The 25,871-nt window shown below is 47.7% G+C and overlaps 1 protein-coding gene across 3 annotated transcripts in view; it reads left to right on the top strand.

Moving 5' to 3' along the window:
• The window catches only part of GOSR1 (golgi SNAP receptor complex member 1), a 47,309-nt gene that overhangs the window by 4,580 nt on the left and 16,858 nt on the right, over positions 1 to 25,871 (top strand). For all 3 annotated transcript variants that reach the window (XM_081890695.1, XM_081890694.1, XM_081890696.1), the window contains exons 3-6: positions 430 to 517; positions 2,369 to 2,476; positions 4,113 to 4,204; positions 5,985 to 6,059. In XM_081890695.1, coding sequence (XP_081746821.1) covers positions 430 to 517; positions 2,369 to 2,476; positions 4,113 to 4,204; positions 5,985 to 6,059 — 363 coding nt within the window. The remainder of the gene's footprint in view (positions 1 to 429; positions 518 to 2,368; positions 2,477 to 4,112; positions 4,205 to 5,984; positions 6,060 to 25,871) is intronic.

Here is a 25,871-nt window from a genome sequence, read left to right as displayed (position 1 = left end):
CTCTGACCACTCACTGTCCTCCCACCACCAATCCCTGGGCTCTGAGCATTCTTCCTTTGGGGGTTCCTCAACTGCTGCCTCGCCCCACTCCTCTGCATTCAACCAGTCCAAGACAATAGGAAGCCACAGCTCAGCATCATGGCAGTTTAAAGGAACAGGCTGAAGAGCCTGGCAACAGCGCTTTTCCTCCTGTGCCTTTAAGGCCCAGGAGAGCACACATGCAACCCTCTCTGCAGGTGAGAACCACAGAGACTGGCATCAGCACCTGGGATTCTTGGGCATTTGCCTGTGGCCCATTGGTTTCCCCAGCGTTAACAGGGCCTTCTGGGTTGCAGGGTCCCCCGTGACATTTTGCGACAATTAGGTGCACCTTTTTACTCTGCCATAATATTTACAGAGGGGTGTCTGTCTGTCTTTCTCATCACTCAGCTCCGACACAACCCCGCTTCTGAATGGATCGAGCCAAGACCGAATGTTCGAAACAATGGCTGTAGAAATCGAGCAGCTCTTGGGGAAGGTGAGTGGGATTTCAGCCAGTTAAATTCCCAGGCCTCTGTTGCAACCTTCAAGGTTTTTGACACAAGGTGCTGGAACAGTTTAAAAAACAACGGTGCAGAAAGTGGTGGCTCTGTTTCCTTAAAGTGTGTTTTCTCTCACGAGCAAAAAAGTCATCTCCTGCCTGGAATGGATGCCTTTTCTGCTTCAATTTCCTTACCCCCCCTTTTTTTTTTGAGTTGTATTCTACTGCTGTGATGCAGACATTAGGGAATTTCTTAACTGCTAAGAAATTAGTGATTAAATTAGGACTGAAGTCAGATGCAGATTGATGGTCCAGGGGCCCAGCCAGTTCTTTCCTCATTCCAAGAGCCATCTCCTGCAATGACCTGATTATATATAAGTATTTATCTACAGCTAGGTGGCTGTAATTCATCAGAAATCCCAGAAGCTTCATTTCATAGGTGGTAAGAAAAGTCCTTTTTAAAGTTGTTGTTGCTGCTGTTAAACAGCTAAACCCTTGCCAACCTGTTGCAAGTCATACATGTTATATATTTTCCTTTATATACCATCTCAGAGAGCAATACTTGGGACAATTATAGGTATTTTATGTTAGTTTTATGCTTTCTATTCATTTAGGTTTTACATAAGACACAAAAACAAGAAAACCACTGTTAGTGAATGATAATAAAATGATCTCATTGTTAATAACAGGAACCCTCAATGCGTATCAAATTGCAGTTTTACAAAATTTAATTTAGATTTGTGCAAACTCATTTTATTTCATCTCCTTTTCATTTAATCTTTGTTAAGAGAGGAAGCTTTCTCTCCCTTTTTAAAGAGGCATGTTGTGATCTGCCAGGGCAACGCAGCATTTTAAGATTTTTTGTGTTTTATTTTATCTGAGTAAACGTCCATTGACGGTGTCTTGTGTCAGTTTCGTACTGTTAAACCTTTTTTTGGGTTTGGGATAGTCTGGTGAAGGCAAACAAAGGAATCTACTACTGCTGCACATCCATCCCGAGATGTTCCAGTAGATCCCAACATGCCTTCCATCCACCCCAATTTAAACCACCTGGAAGGTCTTGGAATGGCCTCTTTGCCTCCACCAGAACTGTCTGGTTGCTTTTCGGTCATGGGTTTTGCTCTTTACAAGCTCAATCCAAAGGGGGAGGCCTGAAAATTCCAGCGTATTTCACCCACACGAGTTGCAGTGCAAGGCTGGGTAACAAGACCTTTTTTTAATTCTAAACACTGATAGCTTTGTCTGATTTCACACTGTCATTTTTGAAGCACTTTGACATTGTTGTTGCTTATCTTACCGCTGGTAGTTTCTTACCATAGATAGCCCTCAGATATGTATTGTAAAGAGTAGCATAGAAATCCTCAAATGACGGTGGTCTGAGTTGTTTGTGCACAAATTGCATCAAGCTGTACTGACTCCACCATTGGAGCGGTATATCTCTGTATGCCTCTCAGTTCCTGGGAACTGTAGATGGGGATAATGGTGCTGTTGTGCCCAGGTCTTACTTTGGGCTTCTCACTGGGGCATCTGGTTGGCCACTGCAAGGAGAGGGTGCTGGATTGGCCTGATTCATTAAGGCTCTTGTAATGTTCTGAAGTCCCAGAACAGCACTGGGCCAAAACAGTGATTATGGAACTGTTGAGCATTTGTTTTGGAAAGCCTGTACGTTTGTTTCAGAATGCCTTCCACACCTGCCACCAGGATTTCTGCCAGCCTTGCTCTTCGTTAAAGCAGCTGCTGTGTGCTCCAAAAAGCAGTGCTTTCCCTTTCCAAATGCATGCTCTTAACTTTCCTGTGGAGAACCTGTGTCCTGTCCAACCTGTGTGCTCCCTTTCCCCCCTCTCACAGCTCACGGGGATAAATGACAAAATGGCCGAGTACACCAACAGCGCCGGAGTCCCATCCCTCAACGCGGCTCTGATGCACACCTTGCAGCGGCACAGAGACATCTTGCAGGTAGGAAGAAGCTCTGGTGTTTGCCAGACTCGGTGGCTCTTTCAGCCTATTTAGGGAAGTTTTTAATGACTGATGTTTTAATGTATTTTTAATCTTTTGCTGGAAGCCGCCCAGAGTGGCTGGGGAAATCCAGCCAGATGGGCGGGGTAGAAATAAATTATTATAGCGCAGGGGGAACTATAGTTCCCAGAATTCTTGGACGGGAGAGGAATGTGCTTTAAAGGTAGAGCATTACAGCTGAACCAGGAATCTTGTTCTGTTTCACTTCGAACAAACCATGACCTTTCAACAAACACCAAACATTGACTATGGATTTGTTTTGCATTCATCAGTTAGTTTGATCATTTATACGTGCTCTTTCCCTGTAAGGTAGGGTGGTACAACTGCAGAAGTAAATACACAACAATCAAGTATTTTTAAAAAACATATGTTTTGTAAAGCCTGCAGGTTGTATCCAGTGAGGTGGTAAGTTAAAGAATGCACAAGCTGGCATCCTTGCTGTGAAGTAAGTTGCACAATCTATCGTGCAATGAGTTTCTGCTGGCAGAACAGTTTCATTGCCTTCCTCAGTTGCACAACATTAAAACTCATCTGTCCTCTAGCAAAAGAGCCTTTGCACTAGCGGACAGAGAACGTTGGATATAGCCCTGTATGTCTTAAGAGTAGCCAGTGGTCAGGGATGATGACCAGTTCCCCGTTTCTTATACGTGGGGAGGCAATCTCTTGAATAAGTGGGTCCCAAGCATCATAGGGCTTTTATACATTAAAACCAAGACCTTGAATTGGGTAGCTAATTGACTTTGGGTGCCATTGTTTCCATGGTCCCTAGGTGAGAAGCCTAATGGAATTCTCACAGCTGCATCTTTCATTAGCTGCAGCTTCCAAGCCGTCTTCAAGGGCAGCATAGGGTGCATTGCAGGAGTCCAGGTGGGACATTAGTGGAGCATGAAGTGCAGTGGGCAAGCTGGACCTGTCTGGGAACAAACCAGCAGAAGCCAGAAATAGGTGCTCCATGCTCTAGAGGACATTCACCAACACCATGGGGCCTAGGCACACCTCAAGACTATAGAGCTGGTCTTCCAGGGTGAGTGTCTATCCTCCTTGTATAGTTTTGCTTGTTCTTTGAGCTAGTTGGGAGGAGCGAATTGATCAAGATTGGTGCGTTCGCAGTACACAGTTAGCTACGGTTTACTGTTGTGTGTGAACAAGGCCACTGTGTCATGTATGAAGTCCCAAACATCTGCTAGAGGCACCAAATCTGCTAGAGAATAAATGTGACCCTGATCCTGTTCTTAAATAGGTTGCAGCCGCAACTGTTAAGCTAGAGTAGGCATCTACTGAGCCAGAGTCCTTGGTAGACCTGTTTCTGTGGGAGCCTTAGTTTTACACCTGGTGCATACATACTGTAGGACAGTCGTCCCCAAGCTGGCACCTTTTGGGTGCTATTGGACTCCAACCCTCTTCATCCCTGAACACTGTTTGCGGGGCCTGCTGGGAGTTGTAGTTCAGAACATGAGGAGGTCAGTGGGTTGGGAAAGGTTCTCAGATGATTTGTAACGTTTTGAGCTTCATCCTTAGAGGAAGAACAGCACTTCTCAAAGTCTGACACGCTCGGAATCTTTTGCTCTTGTTACAGGACTACACACACGAATTCCACAAAACCAAAACCAACTTCCTGGCAGTGCGGGAAAGAGAGAATCTCATGGGTTCGGTGCGGAAGGATATCGAGTAAGTTAGTGCTCTCTGCAGTCGTTAGGGAGCGTGGCCTTAACCTGAGCCCCACCAGGGCAGAAAGGACCCAGAGCCCAAGAATGATTTTCAGCCTGAGGGCCACATTGCCTTTTGGGCAGCCTCTTGATGACCACAGGCCATTGGTGGACAGAGCCAGAGGAGAAAGTGAGTTGGGCAATGAAGGTTCGTTTCTACACACACCCCTCTCCAAGTCAGCAGAGAGGTATGATCGGAGTTCAAGGACACAGTTCCAGCCAGGCAAAAACATTTGAGGAGGATGCAAAGCAGGGCCAGCAAGGGCAAGGCCTAGGGGGAGTTCCAAGGGCCTGATAGAAAGACCTGGGGAGCCACTGGACTCCCAACTCCGATCGCACCCAGCCAGCTTAGCCCATTGATCAAGGACAATGGGAGTTGTAGTCCAGCAACATCTGGGGTAGCAAGACTGAAGAAGTCTGGTGTTATGGAGTTAGCTTTGAAAGGCAAGGCAGATCTCTGCTCTTTGTAAGAGACACCAAAGAGGAGCAGGGGGAGAGACGCAGCAAAATTTTCTGTTCCAATAAAACCTAGGCTGACAGAGCATGGAAAAGATAGTTTGCCTCATTCCCAAGAAAAATATGCCCTGGGAATTTCTCTTTTGCTTCCCCAAAGCTGTGCAGAATTTGCCAACAGCGAGAATCAGATCTTTGCTTCATGCAAGGAGCCACTCCCTGCTTGTGTTTTCCCTCCTGCAAATATTTACTTTCCTGCTGTTCTGAACTGAGTTCAGCCTGTGACTGCCTTCTGTCTGCTGAGAACCACAGCCTTTTGCCCTCCAGAACAGCAGAAGTAGCACTATGTTGCTGCGATTGGCAACTGGCTTTTTCACAGGGGCTACAATTTGAATTGCCCAAATGGTGGAAGGAGCAGCGAGGCTGAGACCCTGCCTGTTGATTCACTCCCAGGAAACTTGGTGGCTCAGCCAACATTCTGTTCTGCTGTGGCTCGGGGCCTGCAGACACTGTTAGAAACTGAGATATATAAAGGTATAGGGACACCTGACCATTAGGTCCAGTCGCGAATGACTCTGGGGTTATGGCGCTCATCTCACTTTATTAGCTGAGGAAGCTGGCGTACAGCTTCCGGGTTATGTGGCCAGCATGACTAAGCCACTTCTGGCGAACCAGAGCAGCGCACGGAAACACCATTTTTCTTCCCGCTGGAGTGGTACCTATTTATCTACTTGCACTTTGAGGTACTTTCGAACTGCTAGGTTGGCAGGAGCTGGGACCAAGCAATGGGAGCTCACCCCGTCGTGGGGATTTGAACCGCCGATCTTCTGATCGGCAAGCCCTAGGCTCTGTGGTTTAACCCACAGCGCCACCTGTGTCCCTGAGATATATAGGCACCAAATGGCTCCTTGAGCCACCAAAACAGAATGCCTAGTTGCCATTTTGTGGTGAGGCGGCTCTAAAGTCCTATTTTTCAAATGATGGACTGACTGTGATTGATTACCACTTAAACATCTGACTAGTTCAGATGACAACCTTGAGCTAGGTTAAGAGCTTTCAGAACTTAAAGAAGAAAAGTCCCTTGATCCAGCAACAGTCCACATTTATACTGGCCTGTTCCAACCTCTTTTTATTAATGGTGACATGGACCATTCATAACGTAGGAATAGTCTTCTGTGAGCTGGGCAGTGGGGTGGCGTAAGTGAAGACAAGCTGCAACAATTAACTACAACATGGTTCACTGCTCCTGCAATCTCATTTTGGGGGGACTTTCTACCTTTATCTTCCAGGTCCTACAAAAGCGGGTGTGGCGTCAACAACAGGAGGACAGAGCTTTTCTTAAAGGAACACGAGCACCTTCGGAAGTAAGTCTGTGCCTAGTATCTGATTATTCCTCAGAGAACTGGTCACCACCCACGATACCTCCTGTCATAACCCACTGTCTCCTGCATCCAGGGGATGTTTCCAGCAGGGGCGGCCGTATTAGACTCCAGAAAAGCCAAGGAGTTTTGTGCCACCTTAAAGCAGTGGTGTGCACTGCCCATTGGGCCTGGTTAGGCAAAAATCAAGGAGCCCAACAGCAGGTGGCGCCAGAGCCAATGACAGCCAGAGAAAACTAATTCTGGCTTTGTACCTGTCCTCCATCCTTCTGATTTCTACGAGGTACAACACTGAGACTAAAGAGGAGGAAGATGGCAGGCAGGGCAGCCTCCTGGATTGGTTATGAGTAGAAGGCAGGCAGGTGAGGGGCTGGCTGAGAGCAGGCGCTGGTTGGTGGCGCACAGTCTCATTCATCCAGATGGACAATGTGACCCTGCTGGCTGGGGTTGATGGGAGCTGTAGTACAAAACAGCTTGAGAGCCACCGGTTGGCAAAGGCACCCTTGCTCAAATGTCATTTTTTTACAGCGGTACTTAGCAATGTACAGCTCAGTTGCCTACACAGACTTCCCTTACATTATTTAGAGTGTTAGGGGGAAAAGCAAATCAGTAAAATGCTTTTTTTAAAAAAAAAACGTACTGATTTCACTGTGCCTCTGAAGACATATAATGTGCTTCCTAGGGATAATGATATTATTATTATTATTATTATTATTATTATTATTATTATTTCACTTTTAGATTTTAGGTGTGTTTCTTTCTCTTCCCATTGTGCAGCTTCACTTCCAGTGTGCTCCTTCATTAGGCATCTGATTAATTTTATGAAAACATCTGCAGGGAAATGTGCTAGCAGCCGGATGCTTTCTGCAAAAGCCATAGCAGCATTTGGGCTCCAGGGGGCGCTCTTCCCCTCGAGAAGAGCTGTTCTCCAATATCTCCTCCTGGTGAAGGCAGTTTTGTTATTTTCTGTAATCAAAGGTGCATAAAAACCTCTTACAGGAAATGGCTTTTTAAATTTTTGCTTGGTTGTGATAGGCCAAGGAATCTGATAAACCGCGTCTGTGCATCCCTCAGTTTCCCCATGGGGCTCTCGCTGGCATTTGCAAAGTTTGGAAGGGCTAAGGGAGGGGCATCCATTGATTTTCACTTGCTGGATGTCTGTTGCGAACAGATAATGGGCAAATGTTGTTAGTTAGAAGTGTCCTGAAGCTTTGAGCACCTTCTGGCTTTGAAACGTCAGTGGAGGAAGGGAGCGTGCAGTGTGGTGTAGTGGGTGGAGCAGGAATAGGGGACCTGCGGGCTATTTGGTGGCTGGTGTTCATTGGGACTGGTAGGATGTAGGGCAGCAGTAGGCTGAACAGTGGGAAGCAGCATCGTCCTTGCGATCAGTACTTTGCCAAGTTAAAGCCAATTCTGCCCTAAGAGAAACTAGATTCTGTGACCTGCATAAATCATTCTGCATGCTCTATTCCCTAGGGAGGGGAGCCATGAGCTGCTCAATAGGGCTCCGAAGCACACACCCCCACACACCCCATAATAGCAGCCCCACTCTGTCACCTCTCTGCCTACTGAGATTTCAGCAGATAGGCCATGTGCCTTATAAGGACTAGAAACTTCATATTTAAAGGCCAAAGTTCTCAGCAAGCAACATTTTGCAGCCTGTGGATTTTTACTTCCGTTGTATTTGCGGAACTTCTGCACAAATCCCATTGTGACAAATAAGGAGCAACTCCCATTTATCATGGTTTATGACAATTTCTGTGCCAGATTGATTCCTGGTGCATTGTGGCCCCTCATGCATAATTTGCAGGTATCGCAAATTTGCAGGTACAGCACCTGTCAGGCAAGTCCCCAAGGATCCATTTGTCTTGAATATTCTTAATAAGAAAGCGCAAGACTTTAAATGTGTGTGTGTGTAGTTTGATGGATATGCCACAAATCTTGACGACTAAAAAAAGACATCTATTCATCACATCTTTTCTAATACGGTTTTTGACCGAAAGCTAATTGAGTTGGCTGCTGAGGCTGATAAAACACTTTCTCAATCCATCTCGTGGAAGACAACCTCCCTTTCCAGGTTGATAGAGGACAGGTAGATTCCCTTCCTCCCTTGGGTTTTAGGAAGTCATCCATCAGTTTCTGGCCAGATGAGAGGAGCAGACCCTCCCCTCCACTAGAAGTCTAAGAATATGAAAAGATAAGAACTCTGCTGGATCAGACCGGGGGGGGGGGCATCTTAGTCCAGTATCCTGTTTTCACAGTGGCCAACCAGGTATTGTCTATCGTGTGAAACCCACAAGCAGGATCCAAACACAAGAGCGCTTTCCCTTCCTATGGTTTCCAACAACTGGTGTTTGTAAGCATCGCTGTCTCCAACTGTGGAGGCAGAACAGAGCCATCCTGGCTGGCTGGCAGCCATCAAAAGCCCTCACTGAGCTTGTCTAATCCTCTTTTCAAGCCATCCAAGTTGGTCTCCGCCACAGCCTCCTGCAGGAGCGAGTTCCGTAGGTTAACGATGCCTTGTGTGAAGAAGACGGACTTTCTTTTATCTGTTCTGAGTCTTCCAACATTCACCCCCAAACTCTAGCGTTATGAGAAAAGGAGGAAACTCTTCTCTATCCAGACTCTCTTTAACTTCTCATGTGGCCAGCTTGGATACTTTAGCTTTGACCCAGGGATCCAGGCACTGCTCTCTTTCCTCGCGGCCCAGCCCCACCTCCTTCCTCTGCTTAATTGCCGTGGACGTTTGCGGCACTCTGGGTGGGTGGCTTGTCAGGATCGATGCAGTTCTGGCCCTGCTGCTACAGGACTGGAGGGTTTTTCTGGCCGGAAAGCCTTGTGCTCCTAATGCAATTTCCTTTTTGAGAGTGGGGCTCTCTAGCCCAGAGCAGAGAGAGAGAGGCAGCAGCTGTAGTGCGGCAGCTTTAATGGTGGGGATTTGCAACCTTGCATCATCCCAAGAGTATTTTGCCTGTAGCTCGGTGGGCATTTTGCCTATTTTGTTATTATCATTTACAAAAATGTAATATCCAAGGCTTTGAGGCTAGAGTGCTTATAGCATGCTTGCATTCTTTGAAACCATATAGAAGGTACCTTGTGGTTACTGATTCCTCAGCTGTAGTTCCCCCTACCTATCCTGATTGCCAGCTGGATGGTACCCTTCCAAGCTCCGGCCCCCTTTCATTTTCCCCATGGGATGTTTTCAAGCTTTCCATCCTGCTCCATCTCACGGAAGGGCCAAGGGGCCCTTCAGCAGTGTTTGTTTAGACAGGTCAGGTGGAGGGACCGGAAAACCCCACCGACGCCTGTGCAAGCCTTGATGTATGTCAACGGATTCTCTGCTCGGGAATTAGCTCTGTTGTTTCAGCCTTTGCAAAGGAGACCGCAGCTGCTGGGCAGCTTCTACTCAGGAGCTTACCTTACCAGTAACCACAGATTAATGGGCTTGTTTCCAAACATGCAGGGTTGTTTTGCAACTGTTCTTGAAGCCCCTAAATATTCATTTCCATTTATTAGACTGATTCGTCGCTTGTCACCCAAAGGTCTCCAAGCATCTTACAACAAAAGAAAGATATACAATACATAGTACCATGGGGGGAAAGTTGGGGGGGTCATGTAATACATTAATATTTCATATAACATGACATCTATTTTTTTAAAAATAGTGAAATAATAAACAAACCAATACAGTCATACCTTGGAATAAATATGTTTCAGGATAAGTATTTTCAGGTTGCGCTCTGTGGCGACCCAGAAGTAACGGAGCACATTACTTCCAGGTTTCTCCGCTCCCGCATGCGCAGATGGTCAAGATGACATCATGCGCATCCGCGGAAGTGGCGAAATGTGACCCGCGCATGGCAGATGCGCAGTCACGTCTTACGTTCTATTCAGGATGCGAACGGGGCTAATTAACAAATAAACAAAACCTCAACCTCCCCTTAGACCAAAAACAATTCACATTGAACCAACAATTCCCCCCCTTTAACCTCCCCACCCCACCCAGGATTCTGGGGTCAAGGCCAGCTGTGATAAATCCGTGTCCTCCAGGGATGGTCCCACGTCTCTCCTCTTCCTGCAAGAGGGAGTAGTAGCAAAGCAGGAAGATGGTAACAAAAGATTAAGCTGCTGATGGGGGGGGGGTGCAGATGTCAAGGCTGACTGTTCCAAATCAGGGGTGGGTGGGAGGGAGCAGGGTCCTCTGGGGATGTATGCAGGCAACTCCCATTTTGCATGTGTTCAAGGCACACACAACCACCGAGGCAGAGGCCGTTTTCGGCCCCAGAAGAGGGTGGGGCAGATCATCTGCTTTGCATGCAGAAGGTCCCAGGTTCAATCCCTAGCATGCCCAGGTAAGGCTGGGAGAGAGACTCCTGCTTGAATCCCTGAAAAGCTGCTGCCGGTCAGTGTAGTCCTTGCTGAGCTAGATGGGCCAACGGACCGACTCCGTTTCAGGCAGCTTCCAATGTTCCTATTTAAATTAGCCTTTAGTTCATACCCATGAGGACTGGGGTCTTACTCTATGTTACAGGAAGGACCAAAGCTCAGTTGGCAGAGCATCTGCTTCGCATGCAGAAAGTCGCAGGTTCAATCCCCAGGGGCATCTCCAGTAGGGCTGGGGAAAGGCTCCTGCCTGAATCCCAGGAGAGCTGCTGCCAGTCAGTGTTGACAGTATTGAACTAGAGGGACCAGTGGCTTGACATGCTGCCTTGGGCTGGTGGGAACCATAGTCCAGAACATCTGGAGGGCATCCAGTTAAGTAAGGTCAAGTTAGAGCCTTAAGCATTACACCTGGCGCTCCAGACTGCTCTCTGAAACAAGTGGGTCACCCCAGAAATTGTGGCTTTGGAAGGGACCCAGTCCAACCCCCTGCAATGCAGGAATCTAGCAGAGCATCCCTGACAGATGGCCATCCAACCCCTGTTTGGAAACCTCTGCTGAAGGAGAGTCCACCCACCCCCTTTTGAGGCAGCCCGTCCCGCAGTTGAGTTGGAATCCGAATGTTTGTTTGCATTAGGGATGCCCAGGCAGAGATGCTCCTCTGCCCATCCTGCGTATGAGTAATAAGTGAAGCAGCTCCTGGGTTTCCTTGATGACCAGCTCTGCAAAGCACCTCTCCCTTTCCCTGCCCCACTTTCCCCGGCTAATACCCTTTTAGGCGAGCAGAGTAAATAATTCATCCATTTGTGTGGTTCTCCTTTCTCCCCCCACGGCCTTCCCTCCTGTAGCGGGCGAGGCTTTCCATCAAATGGAGGCACAGGGCTGGGTGATGAATGGACAGGCTTCAGCTGCTCATCCTGCAAAGTGCTGGGCTAAGAGGAAATGAGTTTGTCAGCTCAGCACTCACGTGTGTGTGTGTGTGTGTGTGTGTGTGTTTGTGTTTGGAGAGTGTAGCCCTGAGAGCTTCTGAAGCTTAATGGCTTATGGGGGGAGGAGTAATTTCCTAAATCAGCACTGAAGGCATTCATTTGTATGTGTAAAGTGTGTTTTTTCTGGGGGGCAGTATAGAATACCAAGGATGGTTAAAGCCTGCCTTCTCTCCATGAAGACCTGGTTTACCTCTGAAGGGTGGAAGCTCTTGGCGTCAGGCCTTGCTGTGTGGCCTTCCCTGAATGCCTGCAGTTCTGCTCCCCCCACACGGAAAAGGTCCAGAAAAGGGCAGCCCAATGTGTTCAGGGTGTTGAGGAGCAACTCCCCTATGAAAGAAGCCAACTTGGATGGCTCTAAAAGAGGATTGGACTTATACATGGAGGGTAAGGTAAAGGTAAAGGGACCCCTGACCATTAGGTCCAGTTGTGACCAACTCTGGGGTTGCGGCGCTATTCTCGCTTTACTGGCCGAGGAAGCCGGCGTTTGTCCGCAGACAGCTTCCGGGTCATGTGGCCAGCATGACTAAGCCGCCTCTGGCGAACCAGAGCAGTGCACAGAAACGCCGTTTACCTTCCCGCCGGAGCAGTACCTATTTATCTACTTGCACTTTGACGTGCTTTCGAACTGCTAGGTTGGCAGGAGCAGGGACCGAGCAACGGGAGCTCACCCCGTCGCGGGGATTCGAACCGCCAACCTTCTGATCGGCAAGTCCTAGGCTTTGTGGTTTAACCCTCAGTGCCACCCGCGTCCCTATACATGGAGGAAAGATAACAACTATTATTATTATTATTACTATTATTATTTTATTTTACTTTTTATATGCCACCCATAAGACTGGGTTGCCTCAGCCACTGTGGGTGGCTCCCAGCAAAATATGAAAAGCACAATAAAACATCAAACATTAAAAACATTGTCATAGCTATCTGGCGGGCCGCTGTGGAAACAAGATGTTGGACTAGACGGGCCGTTGGCTCTTCTTATCTTTTTATCTTGCAACATTTGGGCACTGGTGTCTCTTAAAGTAAAGGCGAGTCAAGGGTAGCCACCACTAAAAAGGCCCTGTCACAGGTCAGTGGCCGTCTAGCAGAGCATGGCTTAGAAGCATGGCCCACCATTGAAAGCAGGAAGCTGGTCTGGGGAGGCTGGCCCAGTAAAGCAGCAGAGGCAAGCAGTGGGATAACCTAGGGACCTGGTTCTCCACAGGCAGCACAGATGTCCCATCAGGTCTGCTGGTCCTTGAGGGCTTATTCCAGGGTTTAGCTTTCCTAGGCAGTTGCCATGTGGAATATGCATTGGTATAGTGAGGGATTTTTAGCCATCCATGCCCATTGCGTACAGGAACCAGCAGGAAGTGACATCTACTGATTCTCCTCTTCTCCACCACTGTTGTGAAGGGGAGAAGACTGGTGAAGCACGAGGAGAAAGTCCAGGGTGAGCCCCCTTGGTGGGGTGGGGGGCCCTGGCAGATGCCCTGCCATATTGACCGGTGGGGCCACTCCCCGTCTCCCCCCTCAGAGTTCCCATTTATGGAAACAATGGCTGTGATGGAGGAGCACAGTTACATAACGGAGCCAGGCAGGTCCTTGAACAGCTTAATTAGGGTTTTTCTGCGTGCCTGTGAGTGCGTGCGCAGGATGCTCCAAGGGGCAGAGGAGCTCTCCTGGGCTTCCTTATTATTACCATTACTATTGTTGTTGGTATTTATAAATAACCAGCATGAAAGGCAGATGCGGTAGAGAGAGTGGGCTTGCTTGAGCATCATTAGTACAAATAACAGCCGGTCTTTTAAGTCTGTACGTGCATTTCTTTCATCTGTTTTCCCTGGCAAGGGATTTACCCAATATATATATATATATTAAAATCAGAGCACAAGAGCTAGTACAGCAGTTTTACATATATATATATATAGAGAGAGAAAAAACTCTCATGCACGCACAATAACTTGTGCAGCAGTTTTCTCTTTATATATACCAGCAACTCCCCATTTGCATATGGGTTGCGTCCCTGGTCATTGCAAATGCCAGCCCGTTCCGCCACCTTCCAGGGCCAAAAGTGGTGTGCATGTCAGCAGTCACACATTAATTGGACGCATGCAGAATGGTCTCTGCTTGTATATCAGAACACAAGAACTCGTGCAGCAGAACACAAGAACTTAAACAGCAATTTTCGGCAATTGAGACCTGAGGTTCCACCTTTAGCCCAAAACACATTTTGGGGACCCACTTTTTTTTGTTAATTGTTTATTTGTACAGTGATCATGCTGTGGCTTTGACCCACTGCAACCCAGTAGTTAAGGAGTTGAGAAATCTCCCCCCCCCCCAAGGGCCGCATTCCTTCCTGAGCAACCTTCTGGGGGAAGCAGCGGGTGCAGATTCTGTACCCCCTCCTCTCTCTATTCTCCACCCAGGAGGCATGACCATAGTTCAAGGACACTTTCCCCAGCCAGGCAGAAGCAGTCATGGGAGGATGTGAAGCAGGACCAGGGAGGGGTGTGGCCTTGAGAAAGGAGGCGTGGCTGGGAAGGAGGCGTGGCTGGGGAGATTCCCGAGGGCCACCTAAAGAGGCCCAGGCTTGAGGGTCCCTACTTGCAGATTCTGACCAGTGCTGTCTGGGGCTGATGGGAGTTGCAGTCCAAAACACCCAGAGAGCATTAGGTCTGCAAAGGCTGGTACAAACTGATCCTATTATATTCTTCCCTGTCTGATTCTTACGACTGCCAGTTCATAAGGACGATAAGCGCCTGGTCACCACGCTCTTTAACATTTGCTCTATTAGATTTTTATCGTATTTTGTGTATTCCAAGCCCCAAATGACGGTCAGAGCAAGGGTAATAGAGGGTGGGTGCAGATTAATCTGGTTTCCTTTTGGTTGGCAGTTTGTGTCAGAGGAGGTGAGCTTCCAGCCAGTGGAGGGGAGAAAAATGGCATTGTTGCAAGACTTCCTTGGAGTGGCGTTCCAGGGCAAGCCTCCCTAATGGCAATAAATATTTATTTATTTGCTTGATCGTAAATCCACAGCAATGGGACACGGGTGGCGCTGTGGTCTAAGCCACAGAGCCTAGGACTTGCCGATCAGAAGGTCGGCGGTTCGAATCCCTGCGACAGGGTGAGCTCCCGTTGCTCTGTCCCTGCTCCTGCCCACCTAGCAGTTTCAAAGCACGTCATGTGCAAGTAGATAAATATGTACTGCTCCAGCAGGAAGGTAAACCGTGTTTCTGTGCGCTGCTCTGGTTCACCAGAAGCGGCTTAGTCATGCTGGCCACATGACTCGGAAGCTGTCTGTGGACAAACGTCGGCTCCCTCGGCCAGTAAAGCGAGATGAGCGTCGCAACCCCAGAGTTGTCTGCGACTGGACCTGATGGTCAGGGGTCCCTTTACCTTTAAACCCATAGCAAATGCGCAGTGTTTAGACCAGGTGTGGCAGACCTCAGCCTTGCAGGGTACACTTTGTTCATTAGTTACTGGAACCCTGGCATTGACAGAGTGAGGTGTGCAAGATTGGAGCTCAGGAGGCAGCACCTTCTACCAAGGCAAACCACTGTTCCATCAAACTTAGCTTTGCCCACACTGGCTGGCAGTGACTTTCCAGGCTGTCAGTCAGAGATTGCCCTCAACCCTTCCTACGTTTGAACAATGAGCTCTAAATTTTATGGTATACGTAAATAAACGGAGTGTAGGGTTCACAGGCACCTCCCATGCACAGGAGTCTGGCTGCACTTTGCCCAAAATTCCTTTATCCTTATGGCGCTTCTGCCTCCAACCCACCCACCCTCAGTCCTGCCAGCAGAGTCTGCAAAGGGCTCCAACTGGACGAAGGGCCTCCACTTGCTGGATTGCAACGTAGCTTTTAAGAGCTCCGATAAAAGAAGCCCAGTTTGGCACTTCTAAATCGCTCGCTCAGCTAGGAAGATGGCTAAATAAAGCTGCCGTCCTATCCTACCTGTTCTCTCCCAGATGGGCAAGGTGCTTCTCTTTCTCTCTTTCTCTCCCCTTCTCTCTCTCTCTCTCTCTGCAGAGTTTTGAATCACTCTGGTGCTTTGCTATTTTTGATGCTCCGGTGGTGGCTTGAACCAAAATATACTCTTCTATAAAAAATAAATTAAGTGTAGGAGAGCAAGAAGGGCTGCTGTTGGAACTGCAGAACACACACATTCCTCTCCAGCTGGTTCCCCGTTGAATTTCTTTCTTGCTTTGCTTTTTGTAACTTGGAAAGGATGCAATAAGGCGAATGTTCCTTGAAGCTTTGGCAGGATGACTTGTGTCTTTATGAACGTTCTGCCTGCGGTGTGGTGAGGTCACGCTCTTCACTCCCTGCACGGAGGAAAGGATTCACAGCTGGATGTTGGAGAACTCTCCCTTTGCATGCAGGGCATTCTGGGTTCAGTCCCCAACAGCATCTCCAAGTAGGGCTTGGAATGTCCCTCCTTGAAACCCAGGAGATCTGCTGCCAGCCAGGGAAGGCAGTACTGAGCTAGATGTCCCAGTGGTTTGACTCAGCAGAAAACAGCTTCCTCTGCTCCTCTTTAAACCATCTCTTTATTTCGAATCATGACGTGGGTGGCGCTGTAGGTTAAACCACAGATCCTAGGACTTTCTGATCAGAAGGTCGGCAGTTTGAATCCCCGTGACGGGCTGAGCTCCCGTTGCTCAGTCCCTGCTCCTGCCAACCTAGCAGTTCAAAAGCACGTCAAAGTGCAAGTAGATAAATAGGTACCGCTCCGGCGGGAAGGTAAACGGCGTTTCTGTGCGCTGCTCTGGTTCGCCAGAAGCGGCTCAGTCATGCTGGCCACATGACCTGGAAGCTGTACACCAGCTCCCTCGGCCAGTAAAGTGAGATGAGCACTGCAACCCCAGAGTCGGCCACGACTGGACCTAATGGTCAGGGGTTCCTTTACCTTTACTTATTTCGAATCATGAGGGCTAGCATCATGATTCTAGGGAAAGGGCCACAGCACAGTGGCAGAGCATCACCTTTGCATGCAGAAGGTTCCAAGTTCAATCCCCAACGGCATCTCAAGGTAGGGCTGGGGCAGAACCCTGTTTCAGATTCTGGAGAGCTCCCAGTTTAATGCTGACATTACTGAGCTAGATGGACCCGAGGGCCGACTCAGCATAGGACAACTGCCTGTTTAAATCAGTCCTTAATTCAGAACGCTTAGGAGGCTTCCTGTGTTCCTATTTCAGTCCTTTATTCAGAGCCATGAGGACTAGAATCTTTGTGTATTTGCAGTCAGTTCAGACAGTCCTGAGTCTGGTGGACCAGTGGTCAGACTCTCAATAGGGCAGGCTTCCTATGTTCCTTCCCCTGGTGGAAGAGGATGGTTCTTGGCTATTTTTTTAAAAAGTTCCAGCATCCAGATCTTATTACTATTCTCCCTTGAAGTGTATGTCCCACTTGCCTCTGCCGCCTCTTGCCCAAGCCTGGAATCTGATGTCAGTCTGACAGTGATTTCATTAAAAAAAAAAAAACCCAACCAAAACAAGAGAGAAAAGTAATTTTCTGATCCTTAGTAGATAGTTGTTTACCCCATGCTTGAATTTAAAGAGAGAGAGAGAAGCAAATCAGTAAAAGCTGGATTTTGAGATCCTTAGTCATTGAGCAAATGTGCCTACTTTGTTTTGCATAACTCTGCTGAGAAGCTTAATTTGTTCCTGTTTTGCTAATCACAGGGAGGGAGGGGCAAAGGCCAGCCATTTAGCACCTTCCTAAGTGTGCTTCTAAACCCGATCTCCCCCTCCCTGGAGGATGAGAATTGCCTTAGGCAGGATGTTTTGTTTTGGAAGCATCTGATTCTGCGGGGAAGGAGTGGTTGGAAGGAGGCATGACTTAGGTGAAATGCTCTGGAATGGCTGTTTTCAGTGTTTACTTCTGCTGGTGCGGCATAATGGATGAGTCCAACTTCTTCTGGGCTCTGGGTATGTGCTGGTTACTGAGGCATCTGTGCCTGCATTGACATTCTTGTTTGAATATTATTGGATGCACCTTAGCAGATTTATTTTGCAAGTTAAACTTAAATTTTATTTCACAGAATTATTATACCAATTTTTTTAAATAAAAAATTAATTACAGTTAGGTTGTTATAACCCATCCTGGGGCCTGCTGGTGAACAGCGGGTAATAAATTTAATTATTGCTATTATTATTATTGCCCCTATGAGGTTTAGGCTGTGTGTGTGTGTGTCAATGCCTCTATCTCTATACATGCATATTTATATTTTAATTAAAAGCAGAGGGCAAAATTGTGTCTATTCACGCAGAAGAGCTCTCATTCCTAATGGCAGGCTGACATTTCCCCATCATTCTCACTATAGCATCCTTAACCCCCCCCCATGCCTTCTTTTGATTAACATTCAGTCTCATAAGAATATTTTCCTTTTTTTAAGCCTCCCTTAAAACTTTATCTCTTCTTAGTTTGTCTTAAGGAAGGTCTCAGTGCCTCCCCCCCTGCCGCGTTTCCTTTGAATTATTCTTAATTACAAATCTCCTTTTTTTATGTGGGTGGGTGTCCCTATAGAGCTCCTCAACGGTGGTTCCTTTCCAGCAGATTTCTCTGGCTCAGAGCTTTGCAAGGCTGTGAAAAAGCTGAAATGGGTAAGAGTGGGGGGGGGGGAGAGAGAGAAGCTTTGCATAGTCCATTAGTGAATTACCGGAATTTGTTCTGACAGATGTGGTTGGTGGTAATGACTTACATTAATGCCCGCCCAGTTTTATTTTTTAAGTTCATTTATCCTTGTTCCTGGGGGAATCTGCTGCAATTACATGGGAGGGTCAGTCTCTCCAGGAACTGGCCTTCCAGGGAGGGAGGGAGGATCCTGGTTTTGGCAGTGCCAGGGAGCAGGCAGATAGGCTAGCCTGGGCCCACCTCCCCACCCCCAAGGAGAGCCCATAGCCTCCCCCTTCTTCTTACACACAGGGAATCGTGGAATCTGAGAACTGTAGAGTTGCAAGGGACACCCAAAGCGTAATCTAGTCCAACCCTCTGCATTGCAGGAGTCGCAACTTAAATGCAATAAACTTCCCATGCGCAGAGAATGAAGAGGTAGTGCTGAGCCCCTGTAAAACAGAGCTGTTGCTTTGGAAGACCAGTGGAGATGCTTACATCACGCCCCCCCCCAAGCACAGCCCTTTTAAAATGTGTTTTTTGGGGGTTGTTGTTTTTATTTTTATTATGTATTTTGTGGTTTTATATTTTGATTTTATTCTGTGAACTGCCCTGAGACCTCTGGGTATAGGGCGGTATATAAATTCAATGAATGAATGAATGAAACCTGGTGCCCTCCAGATGTTTTGGACCACAACTCCCAAACATCTGGAGGGCACCAGCTTGAGTAGGCCGGCTTAGAGTAAGGTTACCAGACGTCCCCATTTTCCAGGATTTACAAATCAGTCCCCATACAAAATCCATTAAAGTTGAAAAGTGTCCCCGGATTCATTGGAAAAAATCTGGTAACCTTAGCTTAGAGTGACCTCCGCACCAACGCTAATCGCCATCCCTGTCTTAACTGGAGGACTTGAAGTGGCTTTGCATTTTGAGATGGGGCCTGTCCCCCCAAATCCTATAGGACCCCTCCACTTCCTCCTTACCCCCTGCCACCCAGTGCATCTCTGTTCATGTTGAATGGTTCATGGAATGATAGAGGGCCTTCTCGGTGGTGGCTCCCGCCCTGTGGAACTCCCTCCCACCAGATGTCAAAGAGAACAACAACTATCAGACTTTTAGAAGACATCTGAAGGCAGCCCTCTTTAGGGAAGCTTTTAATGTTTGATGTATTACGGTATTTTAAAATTTTGTTGGAAGCTGCCCAGAGTGGCTAGGAAGCCCAGCCAGCTGGGTGGGGTATAAATAAATTATTGTTGTTGTTGTTGTTATTATTATTATTATTATTATTATTATTGAATCTTAGAGTTGGAAGGGTGCTCCTTCTGAGCTTTAGCCAGCCTGACTTTCTCCCTGCAACTGTTGGCTACTCATGTATACTTCCCCTTTCTTCCATTTCTTATATAGTGGTACCTCGAGTTAAGTTACTTAATTCGTTCCGGAGGTCCGTTCTTAACCTGAAACTGTTCTTAACCTGAAGCACCACTTTAGCTAATAGGGCCTCCTGCTGCCGCTGTGCCACCGCGCAATTTCTGTTCTCATCCTGAAGCAAAGTTCTTAACCCAAGGTAATATTTCTGGGTTAGCGGAGTCTGTAACCTGAAGTGTATGTAACCCAAGGCACCACTGTACATGCCTTCCTTAACTCTCGGGTCATTTATAAGCTCCTTATGCAGCCACACCGGTTTCCTTAGATGCTTCCCACTTTTCTTTCTCGTTGGTATTATCTGCATTTGGACCTTTAATATTTCTCCTTACAGAAACGCCTATTTCTTGAACTCCCTTCTCACTGAATATTTCTGATCACAAGATCACACCCAGGAGCTTCTTCAGCTTTTCAAAACCGGCCTTCTTAAAGTCCAGAGTGCGTGTTTCTCTTGCCTCTGTATCCTGAAACCCAGGAGAACACGAGCACTTCCTCCCAAGTTTCTGAGCACTTCATCTGTCAGTTCCTCCCTATTGGTGAGGACCAGGTCCAAGATAGATGATTCCCCTTGTTGGTTTTTCCAGCTTCCAGGAAATGAAATTGTCAGCGATGCAGTGGAGGAACTCTTGGCAGAGTTTGAGTCCCAACAGATATTGGGGAAGTTGAAGTCCCCCATGGTAATCTGCTCTCATAAGGCATCACCCAAGTCTTCAGTCTGGCTTGGTGGTCTATAGCAGACACCCACAGTAAGGTCACTGTTGTTTCTCTCTCCTACAATTTTTACCCTTATACACTCAATCTCCTTTTCGTGCTCCAGGTCATGTATTTCTTCACAAATGTACACATCCATTATATACAACGCCACTCCTCCTCCCTTCGTGTTTGGTCTATTCCTTTTGAACAGGTTATACCCCTCAATTCCTACATTCCAGTCATGAGTCTCATTCCACCAGGTTTCAGTACAGTGGTACCTCGGGTTACATATGCTTCAGGTTACATACGCTTCAGGTTACAGACTCTGCTAACCCAGAAATAGTACCTCGGGTTAAGAACTGTGCTTCAGGATGAGAACAGAAATCGTGCTCTGGCTGCGTGGCAGCAGCTGTAGGCCACATTAGCTAAAGTGGTGCTTCAGGTTAAGAACAGTTTCAGGTTAAGAATGGACCTCCCGAACGAATTAAGTTCTTAACCTGAGGTACCACTGTAATGTACTTGGCCTTTTCAGTAATGTATTTCAGGTTGTATTTGCCATCCTGTGCTAAGAGCTCAAATTCATCTTGTTTCCCATACTCTGTGCATTTGTGTAGAGACAACTGAAACCGTGAGTCGTTCCCTCCAGCTGCTGCCTTCCTGTAGTTTCTTTCCCTTTAGCAGGTTTCTGGAGCACCACCTCAATTTCCTGTGCATCAGTGAAGCTATTATCCCCAGTGCCAGGTTGCACGGTTCGATCCCTGCAAGCGGCTCCTTTATTCTTAAGCACAGTTCTTTTTCCATCTTAGTTCTCCTTTGCGGCCTTCTGCTTGGGCAGGAGAGCAGCGCTCCGCTCCATCTGCTCTCCAAACGCAAGTGGCTCAGCCTTGAAAGCAGCCTTTCATCTCCAGCCCTTAGCAGCTTTGTAACTTCCCTTCTGCAAATCATGGGCTCTGCCTTCATTGTGCTGCATGGAAACATCCTCACTCAAAGCCGTGCATTCCAACAACACGTAAATGAAGATTGTTGCTGGTCGGCTCTGTGGATATTTTGGGATGGCGATGGGATGATGTATCACTTACATTGTTTCAGGAGTCGCAGCGCTAATTCCTAGAGCTCTGACGGCCCCAAGGACGTGCCCACACCAGCTGGTGGCACCAGGCAATAACGGGGGGCAAAGTGTATTTCTTCACCCCACACATTCGATTTCTGAAAGAGAGATAACTTATTTCAGAGACCACTGGGTTACAGTTAATGTACTTGTCACTTTCTTGCTCTACCCAGTGTGTGAGGATGAGGGTGGGAGCATCCTGGCTGGACTATCTTCCTTCAAGCATCCGAGCTGGAGTGGTGGTGTGGGGCTTGGGTGCGTCCAGGAATCTATGCAGGCAGGCTTGGCAGAATCTCTGCTGGCAAGTGCTCTCCCTGTTGCAGGAACAGCAGGATAGAATTGCAAGCTTAATAAATGAACCACGGCTGCAAAGGATTGAAATGAGGTGCGGCCTTGTCAGAGCTCATGGTGAGCGGACTGAGAATGGACGAGGTCCGTCACGGTTCGGGGACCCATTGGCAGCCAGGTAAAAATGCACAGGATGCAGAATGGGGATAGAGAAGGGCATGGCTTGTGGAGAGTTTCAAGGGCCAGACAGAGTGAACTGGAGGGCCATAGTTGATTGGTGCCAGTTGAAAAGGGAACATGAGTCTAAGAGGTCTAACTTAGGGCTGTCATATGTCTAGAATTTCCTGGACATATCCGGGATCCGTCCGTCAGAAACAAATGTCTTGGAAACAAAAAATGTCCAGGAAAAAAGTGTTGATTTATTTTTTTTTTGCAGATTATTTTGCAACTTTTGTGTCCGGGTTTTCACTTTTTGAAATGTGGAAACCCTGTCAAACTCATTGAAGGGTCTGGAAACCAAGCCTTAGTAGGGATGGTTGAGGGAGCTGGGTATGTTCAGCTTAGAGAGGAGAAGACTGAAAAGTGATATGAGAGCCAAAGAGAAGGGCTGTCACATGGGAGATGGAGCAAGCTTGCTTTCTGCTGCTCCAGAGAGAAGGATCCGAACCAAGGGATCCAAATAACAAGAAAGGAGATTCCGACTAAACATTAGGAAGAACCGTGTGATGGTAAAAGCCAGACAAACTCAGAAGGTGATGGACTCTTCTTCAAAGGATGTTTTTAAACAGGTTAGACTGCCACCTGCCAGGGATACTTTAGCTGTGATTCCTGCATGGCCAGGGGTTGGACTAGATGACTCGGGGGGTCCCTTCAAACCCTATGATTCCATGAGGCAGTTCTTCGGGAATTCCTTTTCAAAGCCACAATTGACTGTAAACAAGGTGCTTTGTGTTGGGTCATCTTTCTTGGAAGACGCCGGCTGCTGCTGTTCTTGGATCCGGGCCATTAGTTTGCATCAGCATCTTTATACGCCATCCCTTTCCAAGAGGCGTGTTGTTGTTGTTTTAAAAAATGTTTCTGTCAGCTCTCCATCTGTCTTGCCAGGTAAAAGAAGAAGGAGAAGGGTGGGGAGGCGTAAGTTGCATGTTTGGAGCACATGGCAAATCCATTCCTTATCAGTCCATTCTTAGATGTTTGAGAAGCAATTTCCAGAATGCAAAAAGAGCCCTGCTGAATCAGGCCAAAGGCCCATCATCCTGTTCTCACAGTGGCCAGCCAGGTGCCCCTTCTGGGAAACCGACAAGCAGGATCTGGGCCCAAAAGAACTCTCCCCTACTGTGTTTTCCAGTATTGAGAAATTGCTGCTTCTGACCGTGAAGACGGAGCATAGCTGCCATGCTTAGTAGCCATTGACAGCTTGAATTTATCTAGTCCTCTCTTAAAGCCAGGACGCAGGTGGCGCTGTGGGTTAAACCGCAGAGCCTATTGGGCTTGCTGATCAGAAGGTCGGCGGTTCGAATCCCCGCGACGGGGTGAGCTCCCGTAGCTCGGTCCCTGCTCCTGCCAACCTAGCAGTTTGAAATTATGTCAAAGTGCAAGTAGATAAATAGGTACCACTCTGGCGGGAAGGTAAATGGCGTTTCCGTGTGCTGCTCTGGTTCGCCAGAAGGGGCTTAGTCATGCTGGCCACATGACCCGGAAGCTGTACACTGGCTTCCTCAGCCAATAAAGCGAGATGAGCGCTGCAACCCCAGAGTCAGCCACGACTGGACCTAATGGTCAGGGGTCCCTTTACCTTTACCTCTTAAAGCCATCCATGGTGGTGGTCCTCGCTGCCCCCCGCAGGAGTGAGCTCCACAGTCTAGCTTTGTGCTTTTCCTTGGAAAAGTGCGAGCCGCAAATTCTCCTTGGAAGGTTTTGGAAAACGGCCCGGATTTCCTCGCTCTCCCCCACCCACCGCCCCGTTGCCTTTTGAAAATATAAAGCCAGCTTTCTTGACGCTGCTGCTAATTACTCCATTAGTGCATATGGGGCTTGTTTATTTCTCTTGATCTTAAAACAATGCGGGTGCCTACTGAGAAGGCCTCTCTCTGGGGCTGTGTCACCAGCCCCGTGTACTTTGCAAAAGCATTTCAGCTCCAGATCAAACGGGGCACGTGATGCGTCTCCCGTGGCACCTGGAAATCTAGGTCTGCCATTAGTTGTCTGAAATGTTAAGAATTCTAGAGTTGGACGGGAACCCCAAGGGCCATGTAGTCCAGCCACCTGCAGTGCAACCCCTCCCTCAAATGCTTCTGTTTTGAGAATCTCGATCAAAAAATGTGTGGTCATGTAGACGAGGCCCAAGCCTGTGAACTTTGCCCATCCATTTTGAAGCACTCCACTTTAAAATTCATGGAGAATCCTGGAAGCTGTAGTTTGTTGTGGGTCCTGGGAATTGTGGTGCTGTGAGCTTAACGAACCGCCATCCCCAGGATTCCTTGGGGGAAGCCCTGACTGTTAAAGTGGTGTAACCAGAGTGCTTTAAACATGCCTACCTTCTTCATGCAAAGTAGGTTCTCTTCCACTCAGCTACCTCTTATGCTGTGTCCAGCTAGCTGTGTGTTGTCTACACTGACTGGCAGCAGCTCTCTGGGGTTCCAAACAGAGGAAGGTCGCCTAATCTTCATTTTAGCTGGAGAGGCTTTCAGGAGACCTTCTGCATGTGAAGCAGGGGCTTTAACCCTTGAGTGTCCAGAGGAGTGTTGCTGAAATTCCCAACAGGCTTAAACGCATCCTTTGTTATCTGAACTAAAACCAGAGACACACTTCACCACTTTCAGCCAAGCTGGTTTTGTTCTAAAGCATGTGGAGAATTTCCCATCCTCAGATGAACACCTGGGTTGCATCAGAGTAGACCCACTGAAATAAATGGACCTGTATTCGTCACGTCCAAGGATTTCAGTGGGTCTCCACATGGCTGGACCCTAACCTTCTATGTTTCTGTATTGGGGAGACACCTTCAGAACAGTAACTCATACAGAGAGGCAACGTTCTCTTTTCTTTTCTGTATCATACCGTCCTTGATTTATTTTCAGTATTACTGTATTATTATTTTGTAACCCCTTTTCCATGTGTTTCCATGATATTACTCAGGGGTGCCATGCATTCCAAAGTAGGAATCTGTTGGGTTTCTCCCCCCCCCCCCCACTCCTCCGTTCCACTCCTTAAATTAGATAAAATGTGGGCATCTTGCTTTGGCATCTGCTCCCTGCAAGGGGTTTAAATATATTTTGAGAAAATATGGGGCAGGTGGGAAGGGGGGGGACTCTGCAAAAAGTTATGTTGCCTTAGGGAAGCGTTCTGCTAAATGTGGAAATCCATGTGCTGAGATGGGGAGGGGTGGCGGCAGCGAGGGGGAGCTTTTTGTAAAACTTAGCAAATGAACAGATTCTCTCTCTCTCCTTCTCTGCAAACTGGAGGCGGAATCCTGCTCTCGGGGGGCTCACGGGCTCTTTCTCGGAGCTCAGCAGCAGGCTGAAATCAGCAGGCAAGCAGTTGCAGAGTTTGGGGTCTGGGGAGGAAGAAAACGTTGCACATGGGTCCTGCTTGCGAGCTTCTCATTGGGGGCACCTGGTTGGCCACTGTGAGATCTGGATGCTGGACTAGATGAGCCCCCTTTGGCCTGATCCAGGAGGCCCTTACATTCATACCAACTTGAACCCTTCCTGTGGTGGTAGCAGTCAGGCCATATCAAATTGTGCACTGTATCCTGTGTTGCCATTCATGCAACTCACATAGGGGGAGATTCCTTGTAGTTTTCCCAGCATTTCTGGTCAAGCAGGTGATTTTTAACACTTCGAACACTGGAAGACAAAATCTGAGATACCTTTTGATAGATTGGGTCAGCCTTGTATGGTTGATGGCCCCTGCAGACCGTTTGGCAAAGCACAGAAGAGCTCCCAGGGGGATAAATAGAAAAGAGAGTGTTCATTAGTCAACGGAGAACAGAACCCACTTCTTCCTCTGAAATCCCAAACTTGTATATGGAAAGGATTTTTTGACAGTTGAGCTATTAGTAAGCCATTCTGTTTTCCTGCTTTTATCATAAGCTGCTCTGATTGTGTGTATAGAAATCTATTCAAGAAAGGAATTATTCAAGTAATTCCAGAATGCAATTCTGGGCTGCATCAATAGGAGTATAGCATCTAGATCAAGGGAAGTAATAGTGCCACTGTATTCTGCTCTGGTCAGAGCTCACCTGGAGTACTGTGTCCAGTTCTGGGCACCACACTTCAAGAAGGACACTGACAAACTGGAACGTGTCCAGAGGAGGG

Source organism: Podarcis melisellensis (genome assembly GCF_964234715.1).
Source record: "Podarcis melisellensis genome assembly, chromosome: 15".
NCBI lineage: Eukaryota > Metazoa > Chordata > Lepidosauria > Squamata > Lacertidae > Podarcis > Podarcis melisellensis.
This window is presented reverse-complemented; position numbering and strand designations above follow the sequence as displayed.